Source organism: Mirounga leonina, unplaced genomic scaffold, assembly GCF_011800145.1.
Source record: "Mirounga leonina isolate KUSES-001 unplaced genomic scaffold, KU_Mleo_1.0 Mir_171, whole genome shotgun sequence".
Classification (NCBI taxonomy): domain Eukaryota; kingdom Metazoa; phylum Chordata; class Mammalia; order Carnivora; family Phocidae; genus Mirounga; species Mirounga leonina.
This window is the reverse complement of record NW_023270436.1, coordinates 7,615,554-7,642,908: the sequence shown is the minus strand read 5'-3', so window position 1 is coordinate 7,642,908 and position 27,355 is coordinate 7,615,554. Positions and strand designations below refer to the sequence as shown.

Sequence of the window (27,355 nt, the reverse complement as noted above, 5' to 3'; positions counted from 1 at the left end):
CTCCAGGTGTCCTGGAAGCCACAATCTATGGGAGGGGTGGTAATGGGAAGAAAGGGAGCGGGAAGGTGCCTGGACTCCATAAACATAAACCCCCAGGAAAACACAAATGTACCAGTACCCGTAAAATTAAACTCTGCTGGGTTCCAGCCCCCAGGTGGCAGCGAGAGGTGGAGAATTGATAACGCACTTCCTAGGGAGGCAGAATGATGGTCGAAGCAACCACTGGCTTAGGAATCTGAGATAAGGGCCAGCCCTGAAACAAACAGCAGATGAGGGGGAGTGTCTCTCCAGGTGTATTCCAGCCAACAAATGACAAAGGACGATTGAATTAAGACCATCGCCACTTTGCAGCCTCTAACACAATAATGAAGCTACACATCAAACATTGATGCCTGCTAACAACACACAGACAGAGAGAGAGAGATGACCTGACATTATGTGTCTCCTGATGGAAGATCAGAACATCATCTATGAAGTAGTCCTGCTAGGAAGAATGAATGAATGAATGAATGAATGAATGAATGAATGAATGAGTGAGTGCATTTTTATGTGGAGAGAAAGACAGACTCTGAATCTGATCAAGCATCTACATCCAACTGCCAACTTACAGAAAGTACAGAGGACAGAGGAACACAAACCACTCCAAGGGAATGCTATTGGCAAAATCCAGACAATGGAAAAACCCTACAGGTCAAACAATCCAACTTCAGATTGGCTGGAGATGGTGGGAGGGCCCAGAGATTGTAAGAGACTTAAAAGACATCATAACCAATCAAAGAATAAGGACCATATTTACATTCTGACTCACAGAACCCGCAAAAGAAAAGAAAAAAGAAGTAACGTATGCTAATATGAAACTGGACATCTGCACAATAAATATGGATATTTACTCACTTTATTTTTTAAATTCTTTTCTTTTTTTTTTTTTTCCTTTTTTAAGTAAATGCCCAACATGGGGCTTGAACTCACAACCCCAAGATCAAGAGTTGCATGATCTACTGACTGAGCCAGCCAGGTGCCCCTGATATTTACTCATTTTAAGGAGTTACTGGTTTTGTTTGTTTGTTTGTTTGTTTTGTTTTGTTTAAAGATTTTATTTATTTATTTGACAGAGAGAGAGCACAAGTAGGCAGAGTGGCGGCAGAGGGAGAGGGAGAAGCAGGCTCTCCGCTGAGCAGGGAGCCGGATGTGGGGCTCAATCCCAGGTCCCGAGGATCATGACCTGAGCCGAAGGCAGCCGCTTAACCGACTGAGCCACCCAGGCACTCCAAGGAATTACTGTTTTTAAAAGATTAGGTATGGGGGTGCCTGGGTGGCTCAGTCGTTAAGCATCTGCCTTCGGCTCAGGTCATGTTCCCAGGGTCCTGGGATTGAGCCCCGCATCGGGCTCCCTGCTCGGCGGGAAGCCTGCTTCTCCCTCTCCCACTCCCACTGCTTGTATTCCCTCTCTCGCTGTCTCTCTCTCTATAAATAAAATCTTTAAAAAAATAAAAAATAAAAAATAAATAAATAAAAGATTAGGTATGATAACACTATTGGGCCTATGGTTTTAAAAATCCCTTCTTGTTTAGAACTATATCCTGGAAACTTTACCGATGAAACGGTATGATGCCTAGATATGCCCGAAACATTGCAGGAGGATAGGAAGTGGATGGAGGTATGGAAGTGGCAGCTGTTGGGGCCAGGTGTTGGGGCCATGGGAATTCATTATTACTTTCTGTCTACTAGATACTTCTTTTTTTTTTTTTTAAAGATTTTATTTATTTATTTGAGAGAGAGAGAATGAGAGAGAGCAAGCACATGAGAGGGGGGAGGGTCAGAGGGAGAAGCAGACTCCCCGCCGAGCAGGGAGCCCGATGCGGGACTCGATCCCAGGACTCCAGGATCATGACCTGAGCCGAAGGCAGTCGCTCAACCAACTGAGCCACCCAGGCGCCCCTACTAAATACTTCTTAAAATTCTCTCTAGCAAAAAGTACTTTTATAAATCCCAGCTCTGTTACTAGCTCCGTGGCTTCAGGGGCCTCATTTACCCTTTCTAGACTTGGAGGGTGTTTATTTGCAAAAGGGGCCCGCTGGTGCATGAGAGCCCAACACAATGTCTGGCACATGGTAGGGCCTGCAACACACTTGGCCACCAGCCACTGAGCTGGTCTGGGAAACGAGGTGTCCCGACCAGCCAGACAGGGAAAGGGAGCTCTTTCGCCTGCCCCGTACATGGACTTCTCAGGCACTTTGAGTTTAACCCTGAAGACACAGCCCCCCAACAGGGTCTTTTATTTTCTCTGGAAGAACCACTCTGGAGGCACGGGTGCCTGGCTTGTTTGTTCCTCGGTCAGCGACGGCCCACGGGAGGCCACGCAATGAGCAGTGGGTGCCTCAGGGGCACCCGGGACAGTGCCAAGAGCCCTGGACTGAGTTCCAGTCCCAGTAACCCTCACTGACCTCCCTCCAGGCCTCAGTTGTCTCATGTGCAAAGCCAGGAAGAACTAACCTTTATACTTCTGTTTTCACCACCATAGAACTCTTTCTTCAAACAGAAGCTTTTTTTTTTTTTTTTTTAAAGACCTTACTTATCCATTTGTGAGAGAGAGAATGAGAGAGAGCACATGAGAGGGGGGAGGGTGAGAGGGAGAAGCAGACTCCCCGCCGAGCAGGGAGCCCGATGCGGGACTCGATCCAGGGACTCCGGGACCATGACCTGAGCTGAAGGCAGTCGCTCAACCAACTGAGCCACCCGGGCGCCCCAAACAGAAGCTTTGACAAGAGCCAAAGGCATAAATAAAAACAGGCAGCTCAGGTTGAAGCGGTGGCGGGGGTGGGGGATGATGATGCTCAGAACCCAGATCCAGTTTCCAGGGATTTCCCTTTGAAAACCACTGGGTTAGGTCTTTTTTAGGTCCTCTTCCAGGACTGACATGCTGATGTTTAGCCTAGTTCTCATATACTCAGATCAGATCCCTTAAACGTGAACTGGGAAGAAGTTGGCAGGGGAGGAGACCCAGAGGCTTGCTCCAGGGGTCACTGGGGACTCTGGGGCCTGCCAGTCCTTTTCAGTCTGAGCTGGGAGTTTAAGAATTAGCATCCATCTTTGCAGGCTCCCAGTCTGGTCTGCAGCTGATGGCAAAGGGGAGCTGAGCATAAGTGCCAGGTATCTGAGCAGGAAGCTCTGGGAGGAGGCATGTGCCTCAAGGGACAGAAGGGACAGATCAGTGCTAAGAATGGAATGTGGCCCTCCACGCTCTGGGGAGCAGCCATCCCTGGAGCAGGTGACAGGGACAAGCTGCCCTTTGGATCCTGCAAGGGACCCAGAGCCCTGGAACTCTCGGGCTCCTGAAGTCAATGGGTTACAGGAGAAATTTTCCACATTGAGCAGTGCCTGGCATTCCTAAGTAGGCCAGCAGCTCAGCCCCTCTCCCTTTCTCTCTCCTCCCCCCATCTCACTGGTTCTCTGGGCTCACAGGCTACATACACATCCAACAAATTCCAGCTGCAGAAATTAATCCATGGCCCCATGGCCCTTGCTTTGAAGGCCCCATCTGTCAGCTCCAAGAACCATGGGCTCGGAGCCGGGAAGAGGCTGCTGAAAGTCACCTTGAACGCTAATATAAAGCATACACGGGCTCTGACCCCAAACTCCTGAGCCTGCTCTTCGGGGAGTGCCCACCACTGTCCCTCTCTATCTTCCTCAAGTTTCTGGATTGGCTTTTTATTCCGCTCCTTGAAAATATCTCCTCATCCATTTCACACAGAGGTAGTTAGTATGTATTCGCAAAAGCACTGGCCACAGGGGCGCCTGGGTGGTTCAGATGGTTAAGCGTCTGCCTTCAGCTCAGGTCACGATCCTAGGGTCCTGGGATCGAGTCCCGCATTGGGCTCCCTGCTAGGAGGGGAGCCTGCTTCTCCTTCTGCCTCGCCTCTCTCTCTCTCGCTCTCTCTCGCTCTCTCTGACTCTCATGAATAAATAAATAAAACATTAAAAAAAAAAAAAAAAAGCACTGGCCACAGTTCAAAGCCCACCTAGCTACCTCCTAGCAGTGAGGCCTTGGGTATGTATGGCCCTAAAGTTCTCTGGGCCTCCGTTTCCTCATCTGTAAGGTGGACATAATAGGGTCTGCCCACACAACGACTGAAAGTACCTTGTAAACTTAAAAGCAGGAGTCCTATCGAGGACGTTGTGCCGAACTGAAGGTACAAGGGAAAGGGGAGGGCCTGGGGCGGAGAGTGTCCACACCACTTGGGACAAACCTTTTCCCAGGTCTAGGCCTCAGTTTCCTCGCAGTGAAATAAGATGCCTGCAAAGGTTTCCGGGTTCTCCCTAAGCACTGTTACCTTCTGGTGCCTCACCGTTGAACCTTCAAAAATTATCCCCAGGACACATCCAGTGCCGGGACGTCCTCTGTGCCCTGGGTTCTAGACCCTGCCTGACCCTCACAGACAGAGGAGCGGAAGAAGATACAAACCCAGACTAACAAAGCGATCAGCCAAGAAAACCCAAAAGACACCTGAGCCAAAAACAATAAAGAGCTTTGGATTACAGGACACTGAGAGCCAGCCATGGTTCTGTGCAGAAGTTAAGAGAACAGCTCCTTGGTCAAACGGATATGGGCATAAATCTCAGCAATTCCACACACTAGCTTTCAGACTGTGGAAAAGTCACTCTGAGCCTCAATTTGACATCGATGGAATGGGGGATAGTGGGAAATCCAGTTTTACATGGATCTGACAAAGTAACACAGGAGAGGTCCCTGGCTTATAATAAGATCTCAGGAAGCAGTAGCTAATGTAGTAGCTCCAGTCCAAGGAGCTACCCCACAGCGGAGTGATTCCTATTAGGTAAACAGGGGGCAGAAGCACCTTTAGTTCCCCAAGGCCCAAACACAGTCAAGATTTTGATTTCAGAACACAGGCTTTGGGGGCACCTGGGTGGCTCAGTCATTAAGCATCTGCCTTTGGCTCAGGTCATGATCCTGGGGTTCTGGGATCGAGCCCCGAGTCGGGCTCCCTGATGGGTGGGAAGCCTGCTTCTCCCTCTCCCAGTGCCCCTGCTTGTGTTCCTTCTCTCACTGTGTCTCTCTCTCTCTGCTTAAAAAAAAAAAACCACTGGCTTTGCAGGAAAAGGGAAATAGCGACAAAAAAACAAGTGAGCTGGGTGTTCATCTTAAAGAGAAAAAAAAAGGAAACACAGCTGAACCCCTCTGAAACCCTCCTTCCTTGAGACTCAGGAGCCACGGCTCTCCTGACTTCCTGCACCTCCCCCTGCATGCATCTCTGTTCTGCGAGGCGGATGCCTCCCGGACCGCCTGTCTCTCCCCAGCTCCATTCAGTGTGGCCAGAACAGAGGCCAACCACACCCACCCCACGCAAGTCTACTTTTCCTCTGGGTTTGCATTATGAGCATCATCTTCTCCCAACTGCTGAAATTCCAACCCACGTTTGAATCTGAGGTGCCATCTGCTGTCTGGGCAACTCAAAAGTCACTTCTCTCCAGGCCTCAGTCTTTCCCACCTGTGAAAGGGGAAAGCAAGACTAGGGGAATTCTAAGAACTTTTCCCGGGTTTACCATGTAAAATGTCTATGATTTTAAGCCAACTTTAAAAAAAGGTCTGGAAGCAAGTCAGCTATGGTTGATTTGTAAGGATTGAGAATTTACTAAGAACAGCCCATCAAGGGCACGCGTGCATGTCTGGTGAGTCTCCTTCACGAGACACAACACAGACATGGAGGAGGAGAAAGTCAAGAAGCAGAAGCGTGAGGAAACGCCCAGAGCTGGGTTCAGATCCGAACTTGACCGCCCATCCAAAGGCCGTGTGGGTTGTTCCCTCTGAGCCTCGGATCCCTCATCAGGAAAGGGAACAGTAACACTTCATTTATATGATTATTGGTGAGGACAAAATGAGGTCACATGGTAAACATACAGTAAAAGATAGGTGATGATTACTATAATTGGATGAATAAATGAATAGTGAATGAGGCGGTTTGTCGTGAAGATTTTTTCAAGAAAAGGGGCCAAAGAAAACCTGTTAGCTTGGGTATCCTCGTTAGAGAGAAACACAATAAAGAGGGGCGCCTGGGTGGCTCAGTCGGTGAAGCGTCTGCCTTCAGCTCAGGTCATGATCTCGGGGTCCTGGGATCAAGCCCCACATCGGGCTCCCTGCTTAGCAGGAAGTTTGCTTCTCCCTCTCCCTCTGCCCCTCCCCACAGCTCATGCTCTCTCTCAAATAAATAAATAAAATCTTTAAAAAAAAAAAAATACAGTAAAGAGATAATATGCAGGACCCCATGGCCGTGAGGCATCCCTCAGTGACATAATGGTGGAGAGTGAGTAGGGACCCAGCACTTTATGAATGTGTCTTCTCGGAAGGTTTAAAGCATCTTCAGAGGCAGCTAGAGTTCTTTCCCAGTCTCCCTATCCCCCCAATTCCCGGCACACAAATGTGAAAATATCCCAGTCTTCTTAAATGAACTATCTGGGATTGAGAGTATTGGTCGTGGGATGCAGGGAGCTGTCCGGGGGGACACACACACTAGAGCATCCAGAAACAGACCCACACAAATGCAGTCACCTGATTTATGACAAAGACAATATTTCAGTGCCGTGGGGAGAAGGTATTTTTTTTCAATAATGGTACTGGGATCAACTGGATATCCATATAGGAGAAAAGGAATTTCAACGCCTATCTCATACCAAACACAAAAGTCTATTCCAAATAAACTATAGATTTCAATGTGAAAGTTCGAACAATAAAGCTTTTTTGAGAAAAACATATGAACATCTTCCAACCCTGGAGTGTGCAAACATTTCTTAAACAAGATACAAAACAAGTACAAAAAAAAAGACCTAAATGGTCTGTGTTAAAATAAAGAATGTCTGTTCATTCAAAGATACCTTTGAGAGTGTGAAAAGGCAACCAACCCACAAAGTAAGAGGTGATTTTTGGAATGCATAATCATATCCTGAATATATCAAGAAACTTTATGTTATGGGCTGAATTGTATCCCCTAAAATTTCTATGTTGAGGTCCTAACCCCCCAGGACCTCAAAATGTAATTATATTCGAGAACAGTCTTTAAAGAGGTAATTAAGTTAAAATAAGGTCTAAAATAAGGGTAGGCCCTGATCCGACAAGACTGACGTCCTTATAAGAAGAGATTAGGTTATACAGCGTGAGAGGGAAGACCACGTGAAGACATAAGGAGAAGCCTTCTACAGCCATCTACAAACCAAAGAGAGAGGCCTTTGGAGAAACCAACCCTACAAGACCTCGATCTTGGACTTCTAGCTCCAGAATTGTGAGCCAATAAATTTCTGTTGTTTAAATCATCCAGTCTGTTGTACTTCGTGGTGGCGGCCCTAGCAAATAATGCATCTTACACTCAACAGGAGACAACCCTTCAAAATAATGGAGAAAAGACTTGATCAGACAGTTCACAAAAGACTATATCCAACTAGCAACAAACATATGAACAACGGAGCTCAATTTCATTAGGAAAGAAAGGCAAACTAAAACCACCATGTAATAAACCAACACAGCAACGGGACTAAAATGAAAATGATGGAAACACAAACTCTTGGTGAGGATGTGGCACAGTCAGAACCAGACCAACCCCTGTGGGCAATGACTTGACGGTGTCTACTAAAACTGAACATATACGCATCCCCTGTGACCCAAGCAATTCCACTCTCCGGTATGTGCCCCACAGAAATGCATCCCTCTGTTCCCCAAAAGTCACGTTCTAGAGTGTTTATAGCAGCACGAGACATAGAGCCTTAAACCAGCAGCTCCCCATGAGCCCATTGATAACAGAATGCATAAACACGTTGTGAAATAGTCACGTAACAGAAAACCATAGCAATGAAAATAAACCATCTACAACTACACACAACAATCTGGATGTCTTATAAACACCAAGTTGAGTGAAAGCAGCAGAAACGACAAGAAGACAACTGCCTGATTCCACTATTCCATGAAGTATGAATGCGTGCAAAATTCATCCACACTGTTAGAAGTCAGGGCGACAGTGGAGGGCAGGGACAGCATTGGAACACCGGAAGGATTCTGGGGTACCAGGTACCATAATATGTTCAATTTGTTAAAATTAATCAAGCTGTATAGTTACCATATGTGCACTTTTCTATATGTAAATTATACTTCAGTAAAAAGCTTTTAAGTATACAGTGTCCTAAAAATGGAAAGCGCCTTTTTTTGTTTTTAAAGGCAAGGAGCTAAGAACGGAGACCAGGTGCCTGAATTCCCAGAAGGCATATAAACAGGGCTGATAGAGAAAGGCCGGTTTCAGGGCATCAGAGAAGAATCTATAGCCCCAACTTGTGGCCTCAATAGTTGGCCCCCTCTCAAAAAGCTGCCTCCCAAGATTCGAGGCCTGGCGAGGGAGGCCTGGAAGACAGAAGCTGAGATCCCACAATGACTGCCCCATACGCTGCCCTCCAAGGTAGAACCCCCATTTCCATTAGGGGCATGTTTATGTCATCCATATGTTTATGTCATCACAGGGGATGCAGCGTCACCCCTTCCCCACTCCCAGATCACTTGCTTGTGCTGCAGCGGACTGGGGTTGTGCTAAACCTACCAGAGCCAATCCAGAGACACTTGATGGAATCACTGGTGGGTGGCGAGTAAGGACCTGAGCTGGCCGGACAGAAGCGGGGAGCTGCTGGCTCCCCATCTTTGCCGCCCCATGGGGAGAAGCTTTCTCAAGAATGAAGCAGAAAGGGCGCCTGGGTGGCTCAGTTGGTTAAGCGACTGCCTTCAGCTCGGGTCATGATCCTGGAGTCCCGGGATCGAGTCCCGCATCGGGCTCCCTGCTCGGCGGGGAGTCTGCTTCTCCCTCTGATCCTCCGCCTCTCATGCTCTCTGTCTCCCATTCTCTCTCTCAGATTAAAAAAAAAAAAAAAAAAAAAGAATGAAGCAGAAAGAGGAAGCAAAAGAGGGAAGCAGAATAGAAAAGTAAGAGTCAACTTCTCGAGATCTTGGAACACCTAGATCAAGAGGTGCCTGAAGGTCACACCCTAAACTTACTATGTAAGCCAGTGTTTTGCTTAGGCCAGCTTGAGTTACATCTGCCATTTATGTCACTATGAAGTATGTGCCCTTTCGCTGCTCACCAGAAGCCTGTGTGCACTCTCAGAGACTAAAATGGGCATAATAGGGGCGCCTGGGTGGCTCAATCGGTTAAGCGTCCGCCTTCAGCTCAGGTCATGATCCAAGGTCCTGGGATTGAGTCCCCGCGTCAGGCTCCCTGCTCAGCGGGGAGTCTGCTTCTCCCTCTCTGTCTCCTTCTGCCCCTCCCCCTGCTCATACTCGTGCATGCTCTCTCTCTCAAATAAATAATTTTTTAAAAATAAAATAAAATGGGCATAATAATGCACCATGCTGACTGCACCCCTCCCGATGTCGGAACACGCTATACCTTCACAAACCACTTCAATACCCAACAATCCATTTGATATTCACAGAAATGCCAAGAGAGATAGGTGCAGGTATTACTATCCCCACTTTCTTTGCCATCCTAGACTTTTCAAGAGCTGGCAAGGATGTCGGAACCATCTTATTGAGTCCTCTTGCTTTGACAAGCAAAAGAATGAGGCACAAAGAAAGAAGGAGCACCTGGCATATGACTAGAGTATAATGAAAACTGCAAAGGGCTTTTAAGTTCCTAAAAAGGGCCAAGAGCATCATTATGAAGACTCTGATGTTGTCTGAACCTCAGACTTGAGAATCTGGCTTTCATCCTTACTCATAAAGAAAATCTCATCAGATTCACATCCTGCCATTATAATAAATAACATCAGGGACCATTCACCAAACACCCGTCAGACAACATAATGCTAAGCCTTCATTCATTCTCTTATAGGATCCTCTTTTGAGGCAGATTCTGCTACTAGCTCCATTTTGCAGATGTGAAAACTGAGGCTTTGATTGAGCAGCTTGCCCCAAATCAGTCAACTTGGCAGAGCTGGACTTCAAACTAAGGTTGTCCAACAGCAAAGACCCTGGGTAGGGCTGAGGCACCAGAGTGGGTTGTCAGTGCCAAGACTTAATTTTGGGGGTCCATTGTCCCATCTTCTGCACAGTGTTGGAAAGTCTGCCCCTTCTGCTCTGATGTTCACCTCCTTCAGCATTTCTAGAATCCAGCTTAAAAAAATGTATCCCCTGAGCAAGTCCTTGCCAATTAACTGAGATTCTTCTACCCATCATCAGCACCATCTCCTTATAGACGATAGGTCCTCCCTTCCGAGTAGCTGTCAACACACTTTGGGGTCAATTATTCTAGCTGGAATATCTGACACAACCACTGCCTAGCTGTTTCCAACCCACACAGCCACCAGAGTCGGCTTTTATGAAACTTAAATCGTATCACACCACTTCAGGCCCACAAGGACGGCGACCATCAAAAAGACAGGCAACCAACGAGTTTTGGCGAGGATGTGGAGAAACTGGAGCCCTCGTACATTGCTAATGGGAATACAAAATGGCCAAGTGCTTTGAAAAAAGTCTGGCAGGTCCTCGGTTAAATATAGTTACCATATGACCCAGTTACCTAGGAATAGACCCAAAAGAAATGAAAACGTATGTTCACACAAAAACTCATACGCAAGTATTCAGAGTAGCATTATTTATAACAGACGAGGAATAGAAACAACCAAAATGTCCATCACCTGACGAATCAAGATGTGGTCTATGCACGCATATCCAGTGGAATCTTATTCATCCATAAATGAGAATGAAGCATGGGCACCTGCTATAATGTGGATGAACCTCAAAAACAGGATGCTGAGTGAAAGCAGCCAGTCACAAAAGCCACATAGTGTACGATTCTACTTACACAAAACGTCCAGGGTAGACAAACCCACAGAGGCAAGAAGCACATCCCTGGTTGTTGGGGGCTGACTTTGTAGGGGATCCACATGCCGAAACGGCATCGTGGTGATGGCCGCACAACATTGTGAATGTACTCAGAGCGCTGAATTGTGCACTCTAAAATGGTTAAATAGTGAGTTTTACGGTGTATGAATTTTATGTCAGTTTAAAAAAATGTTTTTCACCCTCTCCCAAAGAAAATGACCAGATAGCATAACTACTCCCTTTGCCCTACTTTTAAACTCCCCAGTGGCTTCCCAGTCACACCAGGAGTCAAACCCAAATTCCCTGCCAGGGCCTATAAGGGCCCCCATGGCCCTGGCCCTGTGACCTCTCCCCTCTCCTTCTACTCTTCCCCCACCTCCTGGCCTTTGACCTGGCCTGTCCCTCAATCTGGCATGTTCTTTCCCACAGCTGGCTTCTCATCGTCAAGTCTCTGTCCAAATGTACACACACACACACACACGCACACACACACACAAAGCCCTCTCTGACCACCCCATCTAAAATACAGCTCCCAGGGGCGCCTGGGTGGCTCAGTTGGTTAGGCGGCTGCCTTCGGCTCGGGTCATGGTCCTGGAGTCCCGGGATCGAGTCCCGCATCGGGCTCCCTGCTCGGCAGGGAGTCTGCTTCTCCCTCTGACCCTCCCCCTCTCATGCTCTCTCTCTATCTCATTCTCTCTCTCAAATAAATAAAAAAAATCTTTAAATAAAATAAAATAAAATAAAATACAGCTCCCAGGGGTGCCTGGGTGCCTTCGCTGGTATCCTATTATGCAACGACTCCTGATTTTGGCTCAGGTTATGATCTCAGGGTAATGAGATAGAGCCCCAAGTAGGGCTCTGCGCTGGGCGTGGAGCCTGCTTAAGAGTCTCTCTCTCCCTCTCCCTCTGCTCCTCCCCCACCATCGTGTGTGCGTGCACACACGCACTCCCTCTCTCTCTCTCTCTAAAAAAAATAAACAAATAAAAGCTAAAAAATAAAATAAATACAGCTCCCATCACGCTCCATCCCAATATCCTGCTTTATTTCTTCATAGGCCTAATCACCCTCCAAAAAGATACAGATTTTTATAAACTGTTTACTTCCTTGCTGCGTGTCATTCCAAGCACGAGGAGAGGGATCTTGTCTGTCATGTTCACAGCTCTGAACTTGCCCACCATGTAGGAGCTAACTGAGAAACACCTCTGGAAAGAATGGATTTATTGAAGGACTTCTGTAACATCTGAAATGGCACCTGCTACCTGGTCAGGTGTCCGGAGCACTAAGTGATCAGCTACACTCTGCAGGTGCTCGGGGAGTTAATAAGCATTTGCTGGCTAGGGTGGCAAACCCCACCCTAGACTGTCTAGAACCCTGAGGAAGCAGGAAGAATGATCCCTCCCCTCGAAAGTCTGAAAGTCTTTCAGGGGTCACAAAGCACTCTGTGTTTACCCAGCAACCCACAAACAAACGCAAAGGAGAGATCTAAGACCGTGTTGCTGATGGAGGCTAGGGTCCAAATCGGCCTCATAAAACTGCGCACTGGCAAACACCCTTATGTACGGCTTCTTATGACTTTGCAATCTGACCTGTTCTCCAGAATGAGACGGTTGCAGCTCACACCTGCTCCTGCCTCTTCCCACGGGGACTTTCTTTCCTGAGGCAGTTAGAAATCTAAATAGGCGGGTCGTGAAGACCTCCTGCCCCCTGTCCTCCCTACTTTTGGCATCTCTGAGCTGCACATACAGCAAGCAACTTACCCACGAGGAGTTTGACATCTCGGACTGTGAAATCAGGGTCAGGCATCCTGGAAAAAGAGGAGTATAGGCATTTGCTGAGAGGCCAGAAACAAGAGAGTTCAGCCCAACTCTGGAGGCAGGGGAAAGGCCATTTTTCCAAGAGGGTTCCCTTGCTCTCAGTTTGGGAACCCAAAATGAGATACTCCAGAGGGAGAGTGATAGACCAGTCAATGCCCCAAGGGAGGGTCCCTCTCCAACCACTGAGCCCTTTCCTCACCCCAGTAGGCAAACCAATTCCCTCACTCTCCCCAATATGAACTCAGCACTGCCGTAGAAAAGATGGGACATCCACCGTCCACCCCACTTTTCAGGGGAAGACTGAACCGTGGTGTCAAGGGTAAGTCCCAGAGCTGGGCATTCAAACACCCACTCTCTTTTAAGGTGGGCAGCTCTCTCTGTGTCTCTTCCTCTAGCAAATACCCTCCATAAAAGGAGTTGCAGGGATCCTTTAAGTTCAAAGGGAAAAAAAAGACACACATCATTCCAATTCCAGGGATTTGGTAACCCCGGCTCTAATGACTGAGGTGACCTTCGCTATTAATTAACAGTGATGTCAAAGGTTTGATTTCTACCCTAGGACCGGGACTCTTGAGCAAGCCTGGTAGTAGAGGCTGGAGAGGAGGCAAGCTGGGATGATACCAGCAGCCTCCTCTCCACCCCTGCCCAAGGGGCGGAAACCTGTTCTTCCAGCCTTCCTCCTGGATCTCTCCCCCACCCCACCTGGAGCTCTGACAGATCTCTAAGACAATGTAAACCAAACAAGACACAGTGGCGGAGGCAGGTGCTGGGGCAGGCAGAGAAAGAGGAGACTTGGAGCCTAGCATCCTAGGGAACATGCCCTCCACAGAAAAGAACCAATTTCCCACATAGTGGGAGTCTGAGTAGAAAAATACGTCTCTAGGTGCCCTGCCTCTGGGCTTAGAGACTGGCCAATCCCTTCAGAGCTCAGGCCCTGCCTCAGTTTCCTAACTTGGGAGGGGGGCACAATTCTCCTTAAGAAGTCCCTGCACATAACTGGGGTGGGTCAGGGAAAGAAGTCAACACTGTTTAAGTACCCTCTGTCCTCTCTGCCCAAATTCTCTGAAAAAGACCAATCTTTGGAGAGTTTTTCCCCTTTGTCAGGCCTTGAACAAAGAGATAGTCTCCCCAGATAACGAAGAAAGATCCTTCTCTGTGATGAGAGGTGGGAAAAGGGCAGAAGAAATCTATTCCAAACCACCAACTACATTAGGGAGAGAGACATGGGAAGAAGTAATTTGTTTAGGCAACTTACTTAATCCCCAGTCCATCCTTTTCTCGAAATATCAGGGGAACCCTGAGAGCTTCTCTCTGCACGTATTCATAGTTGAAATCTGTTTGGATATTGGAATTAAAACAGGTTGGTTAAGTCATGAAGGAGCAGATGAGCCACAATCAATCGGTCAGAGGAAAGAACACGGTTATAGCAGATGCAGGCTCCAGTTCTAGGGCAAGAGATCCCTGTCAAATGGCAAGGAAATGGAGCAGGCAAAGCCCATGCCAACTATCAGCTCCTCTGCCTACTCAGTCATTCCCTGCATGCCCCATGGGTCAGAACTTGTCAATGAACAGCCCAAGGCCAGGGAGGGTGGGGAGGGAGACTCATGAAAGAGCCCCGCACAGAAAAGGCCCCAGCCATCGCTGAGAAAGAGGGACACAGAAATGCACCCCAAGCTGAGCTCAGAAAGTAAAGGCAGTGCAAAATTGAAGAATACCACCTGGGAGGATCTGAAGCCCCAGAGAGGAGGCTGGGAGGAGGGTTCTCATTGTAGCTGAGCATCGGGGAAGATCTTATTGTAATATCCTGCATAGTGAAGGGGAGGGGGGGGGAAGCTGGTTTCCCTGGAAACTGTGTATTTGGTGCCAAAATTACTAGAGAACTGGGCACAGCTTTGTTGTCTTAATAGTGTAATTCTGCTCCAGCTACTGCCATCCTTGTTTCCACCAGGACGCTCCCCCCAGGTGAAGGCAGTTTGAAGAGGGCACAGTGAGGCCCAAAGCCAATTCACAAGGTAGTGCTGCGTCTCGGCTTTGTCTAATGTAGACCCCCAAATCCCTTATCAAAAGCCCTGGAGAATGAAGGAGGCCTTCGTTTTTACGTTCCTCGAGTTCCAAAACCAGCGGATCTGACCCAACCTTACCCCTAAATGTGGAGTCAAAGGAGGCTGAGATAAACCATCACATCCCCAAATCCTGAGGTGAACCAAAGCAATCCACAAGGCCACAAAGCCACATGCCCTCCCTGGCCAGTTGGAGGAGAGATAGGAGAGACCACAGGCCTCGGGAGCCCCTGCCCCAGGCAAACAGTTCACCAGGGCAGCTTGGTGGGGGAGGAGGCCAAGGCAACTCTGCTCAGAGCAGAGGAAGAGAACAAAACCAGAGCTGGGGAAAGCCCTGACCTTAGCAGCTCAGATCCCCAGGGGCTCACAGTGAATGGGGATTCCTAAGGATTTAAAGGCAGAGAAGTTTAAGAAGCTTCTATTTTGAATCCAGGCTAAGGGCTCCTTCTGTTTCTCAGCTCCTCCCTCGAAGTTTTGGGGCCAGATCTGAATTAACTACCAAATCGCTAGGGCCCTCTCCTTTGAAAAGAGCCTGGACAGAAGATTTAAGGGCTCTCCCTAGCTGGAATCTACCCCCTACACACCCACACCCAAAGCCCGCCCCCCACCCCCTCTCTCCTCAGCTTCAACTTCCTCAAATGAGCTTGAGAAAACACTCAGATCTTGGGCTGAGAATTCCTCACAAATGACTAGGAAGAGTTTGCATGTTGTTTTCTCATAGGATCCACCAAACTCAGTAAAATGGGAAAGAAACGAAAGGAATTAAAATCCCATTTATGCTAAGGAAATTTAATTGTAGTTGAGACTAGCCCCCCAGACGGTCTACCCTCAGGGTGCAAAGACCTGGCAGGCTGAAAGAAATGTTTTCTTCCCTCCCCCCAACAACTACCCCCTACCACTGAAGCCCAGCACCCCCGGAAGCAGTGGGCACAAAAGAGAAACTTCAAAAATGCAAAGCCAGGGCTGTCTCTTCTGGGGGCTAACCTACAGCCCCAGCCACTCAACCAGAACCTGAAGGGGAAGGCACTGCCCCTGTCATCAGCTCACTGAGGGATGGAAGGTTTTCCAAGGGGGACGGTGGGGGGGGGGGTCAAAAAATGAAAACGGTGTATTGTAACGGAAACTTGAATATCTAAGAGGGGAAAAAAACAACTTAGAAACCCCAGAGAGCCCAGGGAAATACCTAGATAGGCAGGGGCATCTCCAAAACCCCAACTCCACAGGCAGAACCACAGGTCACACGGGGCCTCTGGAGGTCTCATACCCAAGCCAGAGCATCACCCCAGCGTTGGCACGACCCACCAGACACCTTCCTAATACTAGGGTCAGGGAGAAACTCAGGCCCTGAAGGTCTCAGGCTGGGGAGACACCCCAAAACCCCAGAGGCTTCCCCAACTTCTCTAAACTGGCAGGGCCTACCAGGGACAGAGCTCTCAAGGTCTCAGGCTGAGAAGAAACTTTGTTCCCCAGAGGGGTACCCCACATTCTCACTTCAAACTATAGGGGTCAGGGACCTCAGCCTGAAGCCTGAGGGAGTAAAACTCTCTTACCCCCAGTCCCAACTTCAAACTGTCAAGACTGAAGGGCCAGAGGCCTCAGGCGTAAGTGGGGGCTCCGACCAACAGCTCTGAACTCATCCAGCCCCTGCTCAAATCTGGCAGAGACCAGAAGGTTGCAGGGTTCCGCAGACCCCGGGAGCTGAGGAAGCATCATTCGGTGACCCGAGCATCCCCAGCACCAGCTCCTAACTGGCAGGGCCCGAAATGGGACAGGGTTTGGGAAGCTTCAGGCCTAGTGGGGTCCTCATCCCAATGCCCCAGGGGCACCCCAGCCCCTCTCCCAGTCAGGCAGCCGCACCTCATTCAGCACAAGGAGCTGGGCTAGCTCTGGGAGGGGTAGAATGCCGCGCACCCGCCCTCCCTCCGTCCACCCGTCAGTCCCCAGGTCCCTCGGACCGCCGGTCCCCTGGCTCTGCCCACCTTGGGGCCGGCTGTGGGCGCGGGCCGGGTCTAGGCCCACGCCCGGCCCCCGTTCCCGCCTGCCCTCCTCCTTCGCCACCCCACCCCACCCCCCCAGTGCTCGGCCTTGTTTCGTCACCGGATCCCCTGGAATGGGGGACGCGGGCGCGAAATACGAACCCAGCCACCGGCAGCTCCCTCCCCACGTGCGCTCGGGCCGCGGCTCGGAGGGCGGCCCGAGGAGGGGGCGCCTCACCTTTGCCCTCCATGGCGTGCACGAAGTCCCCCTGGTACAGCTGACTGCGCAGCTTCTCCTCCAGGCTGAAGCCGCGGACGCTGACGATCTCCTCCACGTCCGACAAGTCCTCGTTCTCGTCGTATCTCTGGCGGTCAATCGGACGCTGCGGGGACCCAAACCAGAGAGCCCGAGGCATTACTGGGGGAACTGGGGGGTCGCCTCTTACCCTAGGCCCAGCTCAAGCAGGTGCAGGAGTGGCGCGCCCCCCCCCCGCACCCCACCACTGCGACCCGAGCAACTTTGCGCAAATGCCAAAGATGCTGAAAACCAGGATAACGAGAGGGGCCCGCACCCCCGGGGTCCGGCTGTGCCCCACACAGGACACTCCCCTCCTGCATCTTTGGAGGCCGTGGAAAGGACATCTGGGGCTCTCCCTTGCCCCCCACCCCCGATAGGTGTTGAGTTTTGCCCACTCGGCCAGGAGCCTGGTTATGTAACCCGCGAAGGGGGCTCCGCGCACGGGCTGGCGGGGCATTTGTAGGCCCCGGGAGGAGCCACCGCAGCGCCCGGCTCGGCGCTAACAGCAGCCCGGGCGGCCGCCGCGGCAGAGCCGGGAAGCCGGAACCGGGGGCCGGCGGCATTTCTAAGGCTGGAGCCGCCCCCGAGCTACTCGGGAAGCTGGAAAGCTGAAATGGAAGGGCTGAGACCCCAGCCGCCCCCGCCGACCGCCCTCCAGTGCTAGAAGAAGAGGTGGAGGGGGAGGTCGGGGCTTGGGAGGGGGGGAGGCAGACGGCCCGCCACAAAGCTCCCATCGGAGACCCCAAAACGCACCAGCAGCTGCCTCATCTCCCCACAAGCGCGCGCGCACACTCACTTCCTAAGGAGACTCCCCCACCACTCCCCGCATCCCCTGCCTCCTCCCTCAACCGCCCAGCGCCGGGCCCTGCAGCCCCCCAGATTCCGGGCGAACCCCGAGCCCGCTCAGCCTCTCTCCACGCCTTTCCCCGCTACCACCTCCCCACTTAAGTGTCTGAGACTCTGCGCCTCACAAGGGACTGGAGGAGTAAGCTGCTTGCTTCCTTTTGCATGCAATTTATTATATTTTTTCCGGTCCTCTTGCAAAATACAGAAAAGGAAAGAAAAGGCAGCAAGAAACAACAACAACAAAAAAAATAGATCTATCATTACCAGATACAGATTTGGAAAAAAAAAAAAAAAAAGCTACACACCAATCTTCTTCCAGAGTCTTTCTCTGCCTCCATTTTTTTAGGAGAGTTCACCAATTAATTGTCAACACTCCTGCCCCCTGCATTTTGGCGGAGGGGGGAAGGAGGGAAGACCAAAGAAAACAAACCAAAAAATAAATAAATAAAGCAAGCCACAGCCGAGATCTACAAAGTTTTGCACCAACACTTAAGCAGATCCGTTTGCAAAGTCCTAGGAAACCATTTTCAGCAGTTGTGGGGGGGGAGGCGTCGACGTCATAATCCCCGGAACGTAAACATTGTTGCCGATCGCGCTCTGAGCCCGCGGCCGGGCTAGTGGAGGGGGCACTCGGCCCGGGATGGGGGGGGCGGGGGCGGCTGCCCGAAGAGGTGTGGGGCGGGGAGGGCGCCCGGGAGGCACCGGGCGCCGTTAGCGCCCTGGCATCGCTGTTTTGTTGTTGGGTCACGAGTGCGCCTTGCACGCAGGCGCCGCCGCCGCCCGGGAGTTGTGTGCAGAGCTGACTTTTGGAGGGCTGAGTTGCAGGCGGCGGGCGCATCCCGGAGATGGCGGGGCAGGGAGGGAGGGAAGGAGGAGGGGGTGGGGAGGGAGGTGCAGATTTGCACGGCTGGTCTCAGCGGGAGGCGCGGAAATGCAAGCCGAGCTTGCTGGCTAGAAAGCCCCCGAGGCCTGGCACCCCCAAAAAAGACCCCCCACCTCAATCCCTGCCCCCATTGCCCACGGCCCCCACGGGCCACCCCTCTTCCTCTTCCTTCATCCACCCCACCCCATTACCTACGTGGCCGACCCAAATTCAAAGCGCTTTGTATATATAATTGTTTTTTTCTTTCCTGCTGCATGTCTTGCTTGGGGTGGGGGGACGATCCTCTCCAGACCCCCATATGAGGACCTGCCATATGGAGGAGGCATTTGGGGGCTCAGGAAGAAATTAGCGCAGCTCCATACCTGTACGGACTGCATAACTTTTAAACTCCCGGACTCAAAGATATGGACCCACACACACGCAGGTACAGGAAATACAGCCAGACCAGAGCCTTTTCAGACCCGAGCTGACCGGAAGACGTTGCCTTTCATTCATTCATCCTGCCCGCGTCTGTGGAGTCCTTTACTAGGCGACGAGCCCTGGAACAGAAGTTGGACAGTTTTTAAAGGTCTCTGCGCTCGCCAAGAGAAGGAAATAGATGCTCAGGAGTGAAATACGGAGAGAATCGGATCTGGCGCCTCCTAACGCAGCGGGCAAGCAGGCGAAGGGTAAGCCCTTATTGGCCGTTTATAGGAGAAAACTAGGTGGAAAGGTGCAAGGCGCTCTGGGATGGGGTGCCGGAACTTTGGGCGCCCCTTGATGAATCCTGTAGGAATTCCTGGCAGAGGTCCTGGCTCTCTCTTGCTTTCCCTCAGTGTACCTGGTTGGCTGTGACCGCCCCCAGAAGTGGAATCCTAAAGGTGCCTTCCTGTAATTCCATTATGCACAAGTCAGGTCGACTTGGATTATGGGCAAAGCTGGCCCTAAACATTCCTCCAGTCCAACTGGGCCTGCTCTTTGGGGTAACAATCAGGAGGAATTGACAACAGGGCGCAGCTCCAATAAAGAACATGGATGCTCATAGCAGACTTTGCCAAAAAAACAATATATTTTTATTACTGCCATTAAGCCTGTAGGATAGTTGGAGCAGGTCATTTTGCAGAAAGAGAAACTGAGGCTCACAGACATGATCAGTCAGGGTGATTCCTGTGCGCCAAGCCAATATCCTCCCTAGTCAACACTCAGATGTGTGGAGAGGAAGTGGCTTCCCCAACAGAGATCGGATATGAACTGAACCATCAGCTCTGTATTGGTCACCCTAAGAGACAGCTTCCCCCTCACTCACCTTAAAGTTTCCTGTCCTGTCTTTATTCTATATTCTTCTCCACCCACCCCTAAAAACTGTTCTTTGAAGTTTGTTTTAATCCCAGTCCACTAGATGGCAAATACCAAAATTTATTTCCAAACTGAAATAGCCCAGGTTAGCTTAGTGGTAATGAGAAGGGGTCTCTGTCAAGAACCAGGGACCATCTTACTTGCTTCTCTCTCACAGAAGACCCCTCAAAGGATAATAGTCTTGTTATTCCTCATGTTACAAAGGAAGAAACTGAGTCTCAGAAAGGCAAAGCCACTCACCCAAGGCCACAAGCTTGTTAAGTGTAGTTACCAGGGCTCAAACTGGAGCCTGGTTCTGCCCTCACAGCCTTTTTGGATACTGACCACCCTCCTTGTTCCCACATAATGAAATGAACATGTTCAAAGGAGGGCGTCAGGGCTGGAGGGTCATGAAAAGGAAGTAAAGTGCAATAAGGCAAAACCAAAATAGACTGCTTGATCCTAATTCTCCTTTCCTCCCAGGGACCCTTCTCTCTCCATGTGGCCTCAGAGGGGTCCCCAAAGGCAGGTGTCAGGAAAAGATCCGATGGCAAGCACCTCAGTGCAAAAACAGTTAAGTCCATATATCACCCCAATGGGGAGTTCCTGGCCTGTCAGAGTGGGAAGGGGTTGAGTCATCACCTAATTTAATCCCTTCCCTTTACAAACCATGAGGAAACTACAGACCAAAGAGAAGAATGGGCCAACTGGGGGGCTTGTTCCCTCGGACTCCCCCAGAATGCCTACCCTACCGCCTGGTCCTAAGTGGTCACTCAGTAAATGTTGGGCCCTTGATGGATCACCTTCCCCAGAGATATTTGCATTTTCCCTTTATCAGTAATTGGCAGATGAAAGGCTTTGTCCTCCTGTTGAAAGAATTCCAGGCATTTGCTCAAAGTGGGGGAGGAGGTTATTTTGGGCCAAAGGGGGAAGGGCCAAGACCCTTGAGCTCCCAGTGCTGGCTAATTGTCCCAGAGGCGTGGGCAGTAGGTGAGAGAGGGGAGGGAGGATTAAGGTGCTTCTCCAAGAGAGGTACTATTTCTTGTTGGGAAAAAAAAAAAAACCAGGCCGGTTGTATTTGAAACTTAGTAATAATGACTTCCAGGACCCTCCTTCTCATTCTTACAAAAGACCCAGTCAAATCCTGGCCGGGTTGGCCCCATTCATTCATTTCTTCATTCATGAAAGGTTGAGCAGCTCTGTGCTTTAAGACAGCAGGGGATACAGACGAACCAGCTCTGATTGTAGACATACTCCAGCCTGGACAGGGAGTGGACAGACAGCTCCCAAGGGAGTTAGGAATCCCCAAGATTTTAAAAGCTGTTAGAAACTGAAGCCGTTCTCATACTCATACATAATTATAAGAGCTCCTGATTTTTGAGTGCTTACCCGGTCTTTGAGCAAAGCCACTCAGGTTTGTTATTTCCTTGAATCTTCCCCAAAGCCCTAATGAGGGAGGGTCTATAATTCCCCACCTCTATGGCTGAGGCTCAAAGAGAGGTCAAGTTACTTGCCCAGATTTTACAGCTGTAGAATAACAGAGATAGGATCTGCACCCAGGGCTTGTAGGAATCCAGAGCTCACAGGCTTTACCGCTCACTGTGCCTCCCTGCCTGGCTCTCCCCTAGGACATGGTCATGGAAATATTCTGTGGCTGCGCTGTCCAGCAAGCAGCCCCTAGCCACATGTGGCTACTGAGCACTTGAAATGTGGGTAGTGAGATTAAGGAAATGAATGTTAAATTTTATTTAATTTTAATTAAAATTTAAATAGCTGTATGTAGCTGGTGTCTGTGTTATTGGACAGTGCAACCTTACAGTGTTTTCCAGAATTTGTCTTAACTCACCTACCAGACTAGATATATCTCAGAGTCTGATTTGGCACTGTGTCTCTATAATCAGCCTTCTGGAAATATCTGTGGAATGAACGAAGGGACCCTGAGAAAATGAAGTATTGGAATGATGGGTGGGGGGAGGGGACAGGGATGTCTGCAAAGGTTTCCTCGAAGGGGCCATCTGGTGCAATGTGAATGTTTGGAGTGTTATTCCTTAAACCACTCACTCAGAGTGCCTGCCAAAAGCGTAGCACTGTGGGCACCTGGGGATACCAGTTAGATTTAAGATCGTCCCACCTGCCCAGATTTGACAAATCTACTTCTCAAGGACAGATAATTGGTGATGGGGCAGGAAGCCTTAGAAATGGGTAACCACTTCCTGATATATATCCTGCTGATAGACACAGAAACAAAGATGCAATCCCTTGTAGCCCTGTTTGCAGCAGAAACAGACTGAAAATGATCCAAAAGTTGGGGAACTGATTAAATAATTCTTGGACTATTTGTCTGTCCATTGAAATGTTATCAAATCATCAAGAAGAATAAGGTAGTTCTGTATATACTGATGCAGGGTGATTTCATGATATCCTTAAATTCACACAAAACAGGGGTACCTGGGTGGCTCAGTGGGTTAAACGTCTGCCTTTGGTTCCAGTCATGATCTCGGGGTCCTGGGATTGAGCCCCGCATTGGGCTCCCTGTTCAGCAGGAGTCTGCTTCTCCTTCTGTGCCTCCTCCTGTTCATGCTTGCTTGCTCCCTCTCTCCCAAATAAATAAATAAAATCTAAAAAAAGAGAAAAAGATTAACACAAAACAGAACAAGGTGTAGAATACTTATACGAAATTGTGCTGACCACTTACATCAACCAAAGGGGACAAATTTATACCTACATTTATTCTTTTGTATGCACAAGATTTTCTTTGGAAAGATATAGAATCAAAAAATGGGGAAAAGAACCGGGAAAAGAGAGGCAAATGTATTCTTTGGTACAGGGTGACATTTTTAACACACGTATGCATTAGAGTTGCCTGGCTTGGAACCTTACAGACTTAATTTCATTTTCTAAGGCGTAGTACCTTTTGAATTTTGTACTATGTACCTGTATTACCCTACTCAAACAGGAATTTCATTTGATTCATCCTTTTTAAGACAATAAAGTTCAAAATCAGGCAAATCTAAACCAACTAAATATTGTTTAGATATATACATAAGCAGTAAGGCATAAATAAAAGCAAAAGAGTGATTAACACCAAATGCAGAAGAGACTCCACTCAGGGGCAGGGAATGTGAACAGAGAAAGGTGCTGGTGATGTTCTGTCTCTTAATCTAGATGATGGGCACCTGAGTGTAATTCTTTAAAATGTACTTTAAGGGCGCCTGGGTGGCTCAGTTGGTTGGGCGACTGCCTTCGGCTCAGGTCATGATCCTGGAGTCCCGGGATCGAGTCCCGCATCGGGCTCCCTGCTCGGTGGGGAGCCTGCTCCTCCCTCTGACCCTCCCCCCTCTCATGTGCTCTCTGTCTCTCTCATTCTCTCTCAGATAAATAAATAAAATCTTTAAAAATAATAATAAAAAAATAATAAAATGTGCTTTAAAATTTTACAAATTCTATTGTACTTATGAAATATTCCACAACTTAAAAATTGTTTTAAAATTGCTTCAGGTCTCGGGGCTCCTGGCTGGCTCCGTCGGGCATGTGACTCTTGATCTCTGGGTTATTGGAACCCCACACTGGTGTAGAGATGACTTAAAAATAAAATCTTAAAAAAAAAAATTGCTTTAAGTCTTTCTCCCCCATCCCTGCCCACCCACCGAGTTTCTCTCCTTCACACTCCCATCCCCAGAAAACTTGTTAGCATGTCTCTTGGGTATCTATCAGAAATAGTTTATGCATTTACACACATCTATATATTTTCTATTAAGATTATGTCATACAGATATACCCACTGTCCTTTCCTTTCCTTTTTCACTTAATATGATCTTGGAGATTTTTCCATATACTATCTGTAGAACTGCATCATTCTAAAATATTAGGTAAGGATGAGATAAATCTGAATGTCATGATTCAGAAAAAGTTCAAGATTGGTTAAGAAACAAAAAAAGTCAGAATAACATATATGTTGTGATCCCATTTAAGTTAAAAGAGAAGAAGAAGATCACTTCTGAAGAGGGAGAAAATTTTGAGGGGGTTATATAGAGACCATCTTATGTATTATTTGCCCTTTTAAATTTATCAGATATTTCAAGCATAAAGAAAGGCATCGAAAGTAAATATACCAAATATACCAAGGACTTGTATATTCACCTCTGAGCTTTGCCAAATCCTAGATTTTTGTCATATTTTGTATTGTAAAATTTGAAAAATATTTTGGGGAACAACAGACCATACTTTTTCTGTTAAAGTATTCTGTTTTCTTTCTTTCCTTTTTTTTTTTTTTTTTTTTTAATTTTTTCACTAGTCCTGTGTAGATGGAAGTATCAAAGTTAGAAAGACCAGCTTACATATAGCCTGAGTGTCTGGCTTTGGGCATTTGGGGAAGACTTCGTGTCTAAAGTTCTGCATCTTCCCGTGCTAGGATCCGAAGGAAAGTTGGAAATAACAGGTGAGTTAATTAAGGGGTTAACTCCAGGAGGAGAGTCATAAAAGTTCAAAGATACTTTCAAAACTTGCATCTTTCGATTGATGGACAAGTGTATTAACCAATGGAAATCAAAAACCCAGGCATTACTTCATCATGCTAAGTTGTCATTGGCTGCCAATCCCTGAGGGCCGGACAGCAGGGCTGGCAGTTAACCCTTTCGGGGACAATTTTGCCCTTAACATTAATTTTATTTTGAAAGATGAAGTAGGAACAGATGAAAGCCTAGAAAGGTCCTCAGACCCTTCAGGCATCACCTTTGGATCTCACTCCAGCAGGTAGAGTTTCGCCCCACAAAGGAACACCCCCAGGGGAACACATTTCCTGGAGACAAAGTTTTGAACTTTTAAAATGGGGAATCAGCTGACCTTGAGGAGGAGAGGGGAGGGGAGAAGTCTGATTCACTTTTTGTGCTGTCAGAACAGAGACCAGTGTTGTGGACGATTCCATTAATCTTGCAGAGCAATCAGTCACTGAGAGGATTGAATTGCATTTCCTGTCCCAAAGATGTAGAGACCGATGACCTTTGCCGCAGCCCTCAGACCCCCAGTTCACAGCTGGAGAGAGGATGTGTCAGCATTTACTTTCGGGTCTCACCCTGCCCTTTGTTCAAAATTCAAACTCTTTGTGTTCAGGCTGCTGCAGGCCTTTTTGTCGTTGTTGATGCTGTCGATTTTTTTTTTTTTTTTAACCTCCCACGTCTTGCAACTTCTGAGAATCAAACTCTCTATTTAGCGGAAGATAATATCTGGAAGTACCCCCAGAGAGGGAACCAGAATAGACATGAGGGAATTTTAAGAGAGACCATTGGGCCTTTTGGCTTTCATTACTGACCCTTCCTGGGCTCCCTGAGTGCTACAGGCTGAACGGGATGGGGCCAGTAGCCCTGCCAGAGTTAACAAGAATGCCTCATGGGGACGTGGCTTTATTACAAAAAAGCTTTCACCTGCATCACCTCAGGTAAAAAGGAACTGCTAGAATAAAAGCATCTACATGAAGGAACATTCTAAATTCCCAGATCTGGTGAGCTTGGACAAGGTGCCCAAACTGAGCCTCCGTTATCCCATCTGTAAAATGGGGGTAGTCATGTCAAACATCTAAGAGTTCTATGAGGATTGAAGGAGCCAGTGTTCTATAACCAGGTGGTCAGTAAATGCTGTGTCTTCGTTAAAATGAAGTCGACCTTCTGGACTTCATAACCCTAACTAGTTCTGGATCAGGGAAATATTTTCCTCCAAGGGAAAGGCTGCCCAACGTGGGTGGAATATCCCTGCTTTTCTCTCCGACATCTGTTCTCTCCCCAACAAGCCTTGGAAGTCTGACCAAGCTCAACTATTTTGAGTTCTTTGAATAAACCTGCTTTCTCTCCTCAGACCTTTGCATATGCTGATCCTTCCACCAGGAGGAGTCTGTCCTTTCAGCTCTCCTCCCATAGCTCTCACCCTCTTGGAACAAGCTTCGATGTCTTTTCTTTCCTGCCCCCCCTCATAATGCTTATCACATTATCTTATTGTTGCCTATGCTCTCAGCTGACTGGAAGCCCTGGGAGGGTAGGGACCCTGTGTGCTTCATGGATGTATCTCCTACCTATAGAACAGGGCCAGCACCCAGTTTAAAAGTACATGTCTAATGGTACCTGGCTGGCTCAGTGGGTAGAGTGAGTGACGCTTGATCTCAGGGTGGGGAGTTCAAGCCCTACATTGGGTGTGGAGCCTACTTTAAAAAAAAAAAAAAGTACCTGTCTAATGAAAGTCCTGCATCCCTACTGTGCCTCCCTTAATCCCCAAATTCCTCACCCTTCCAGAGATCTAGGAGTAACAGTACTGAGATTTTTCTCTTTTCCTAGCTAGCCATTATAACATCCTCTGCAGATGGAATCAGTGGCTTTTTAAACCTTGAAATGACCTTCATTAATTCACCAATTGCTTATTGAGTACCTCCTAGATTCATACACAGCCCATCCTTTGTAGGAAAGCCTCCTCTTCACCCCACAACATCTGTTCATGGCAGAGAGCAGGCATTTCTCCCTGGTGAGGCCAGGATGTTCTGAAGCTGGATGGACGGTTGGCCCTCACCCCAGCCCAAGGAGAGAAATCTTGAGACCACCCCTTGCAAACTGAGAGCAGGTGAGTTTGCCCAGTTTACCCTAGCACAAAACTTTCTCATTCAGGGGGCGCCTGGGTGGCTCAGTCGTTAAGTGTCTGCCTTCGGCTCAGGTCATCATCCCAGGGTCCTGGGATCAAGCCCAGAGCTCTCCATCAGGCTCCCTGCTCAGCGGGAAGCCTGCTTCTCCCACTACCACTCCCCCTGCTTATGTTCCCTCTCTCGCTGTGTCTCACTCTGTCAAATAAATAAATAAAATATTTTTTTAAAAAAACCTCTTTCTCATTCAGAACACTTCTCGCAATTATAACAAAATACTCAAGTGTTAGCAGTCTATTGTCTGGCTCTATTTTTTTTGTTTGTTTTGTTTTGTTTTTTTAAAGATTTTATTTATTTAGGGGCGCCTGGGTGGCTCAGTTGGTTAAGCGGCTGCCTTCGGCTCAGGTCATGATCCTGGAGTCCCGGGATCGAGTCCCACATCGGGCTCCCTGCTCGGTGGGGAGTCTGCTTCTCCCTCTGACCCTCCTCCCTCTCATTCTCTCTGTCTCAAATAAATAAAAGATTTTATTTATTTATTTGACAGAGAGAGAGCACAAGTAGAGAGAGTGGCAGGCAGATGGAGAGGGAGAAGCAGGCTCTCCGCTGAGCAGGGAGCCAGATGTGGGGCTCCACCCCAAGACCCCAGGATCACGACCTGAGCCGAAGGCAGCTGCTTAAGG

The 27,355-nt window shown here is 48.6% G+C and overlaps 1 protein-coding gene across 6 annotated transcripts in view; it reads right to left on the bottom strand.

Moving 5' to 3' along the window:
• Positions 1 to 19,158, bottom strand: part of KDM2B (lysine demethylase 2B) — a 118,049-nt gene extending 98,891 nt beyond the window's left edge. Inside the window, exons 1-4 of one of the 6 annotated variants that reach the window (XM_035016957.1) lie at positions 19,108 to 19,158; positions 16,957 to 17,101; positions 13,938 to 14,016; positions 12,626 to 12,672 (exon numbers count right to left, since the gene is read on the bottom strand). In XM_035016957.1, coding sequence (XP_034872848.1) covers positions 12,626 to 12,672; positions 13,938 to 14,016; positions 16,957 to 17,101; positions 19,108 to 19,122 — 286 coding nt within the window. In that variant the 5' untranslated portion in view covers positions 19,123 to 19,158. Of the gene's footprint in view, positions 1 to 12,625; positions 12,673 to 13,937; positions 14,017 to 16,956; positions 17,102 to 18,126; positions 18,511 to 19,107 lie in introns of those variants that run through there. The other 5 variants (XM_035016958.1, XM_035016961.1, XM_035016955.1 and 2 more) reach the window with 5 other exon arrangements.
• Positions 19,159 to 27,355: the final 8,197 nt, after the last annotated feature.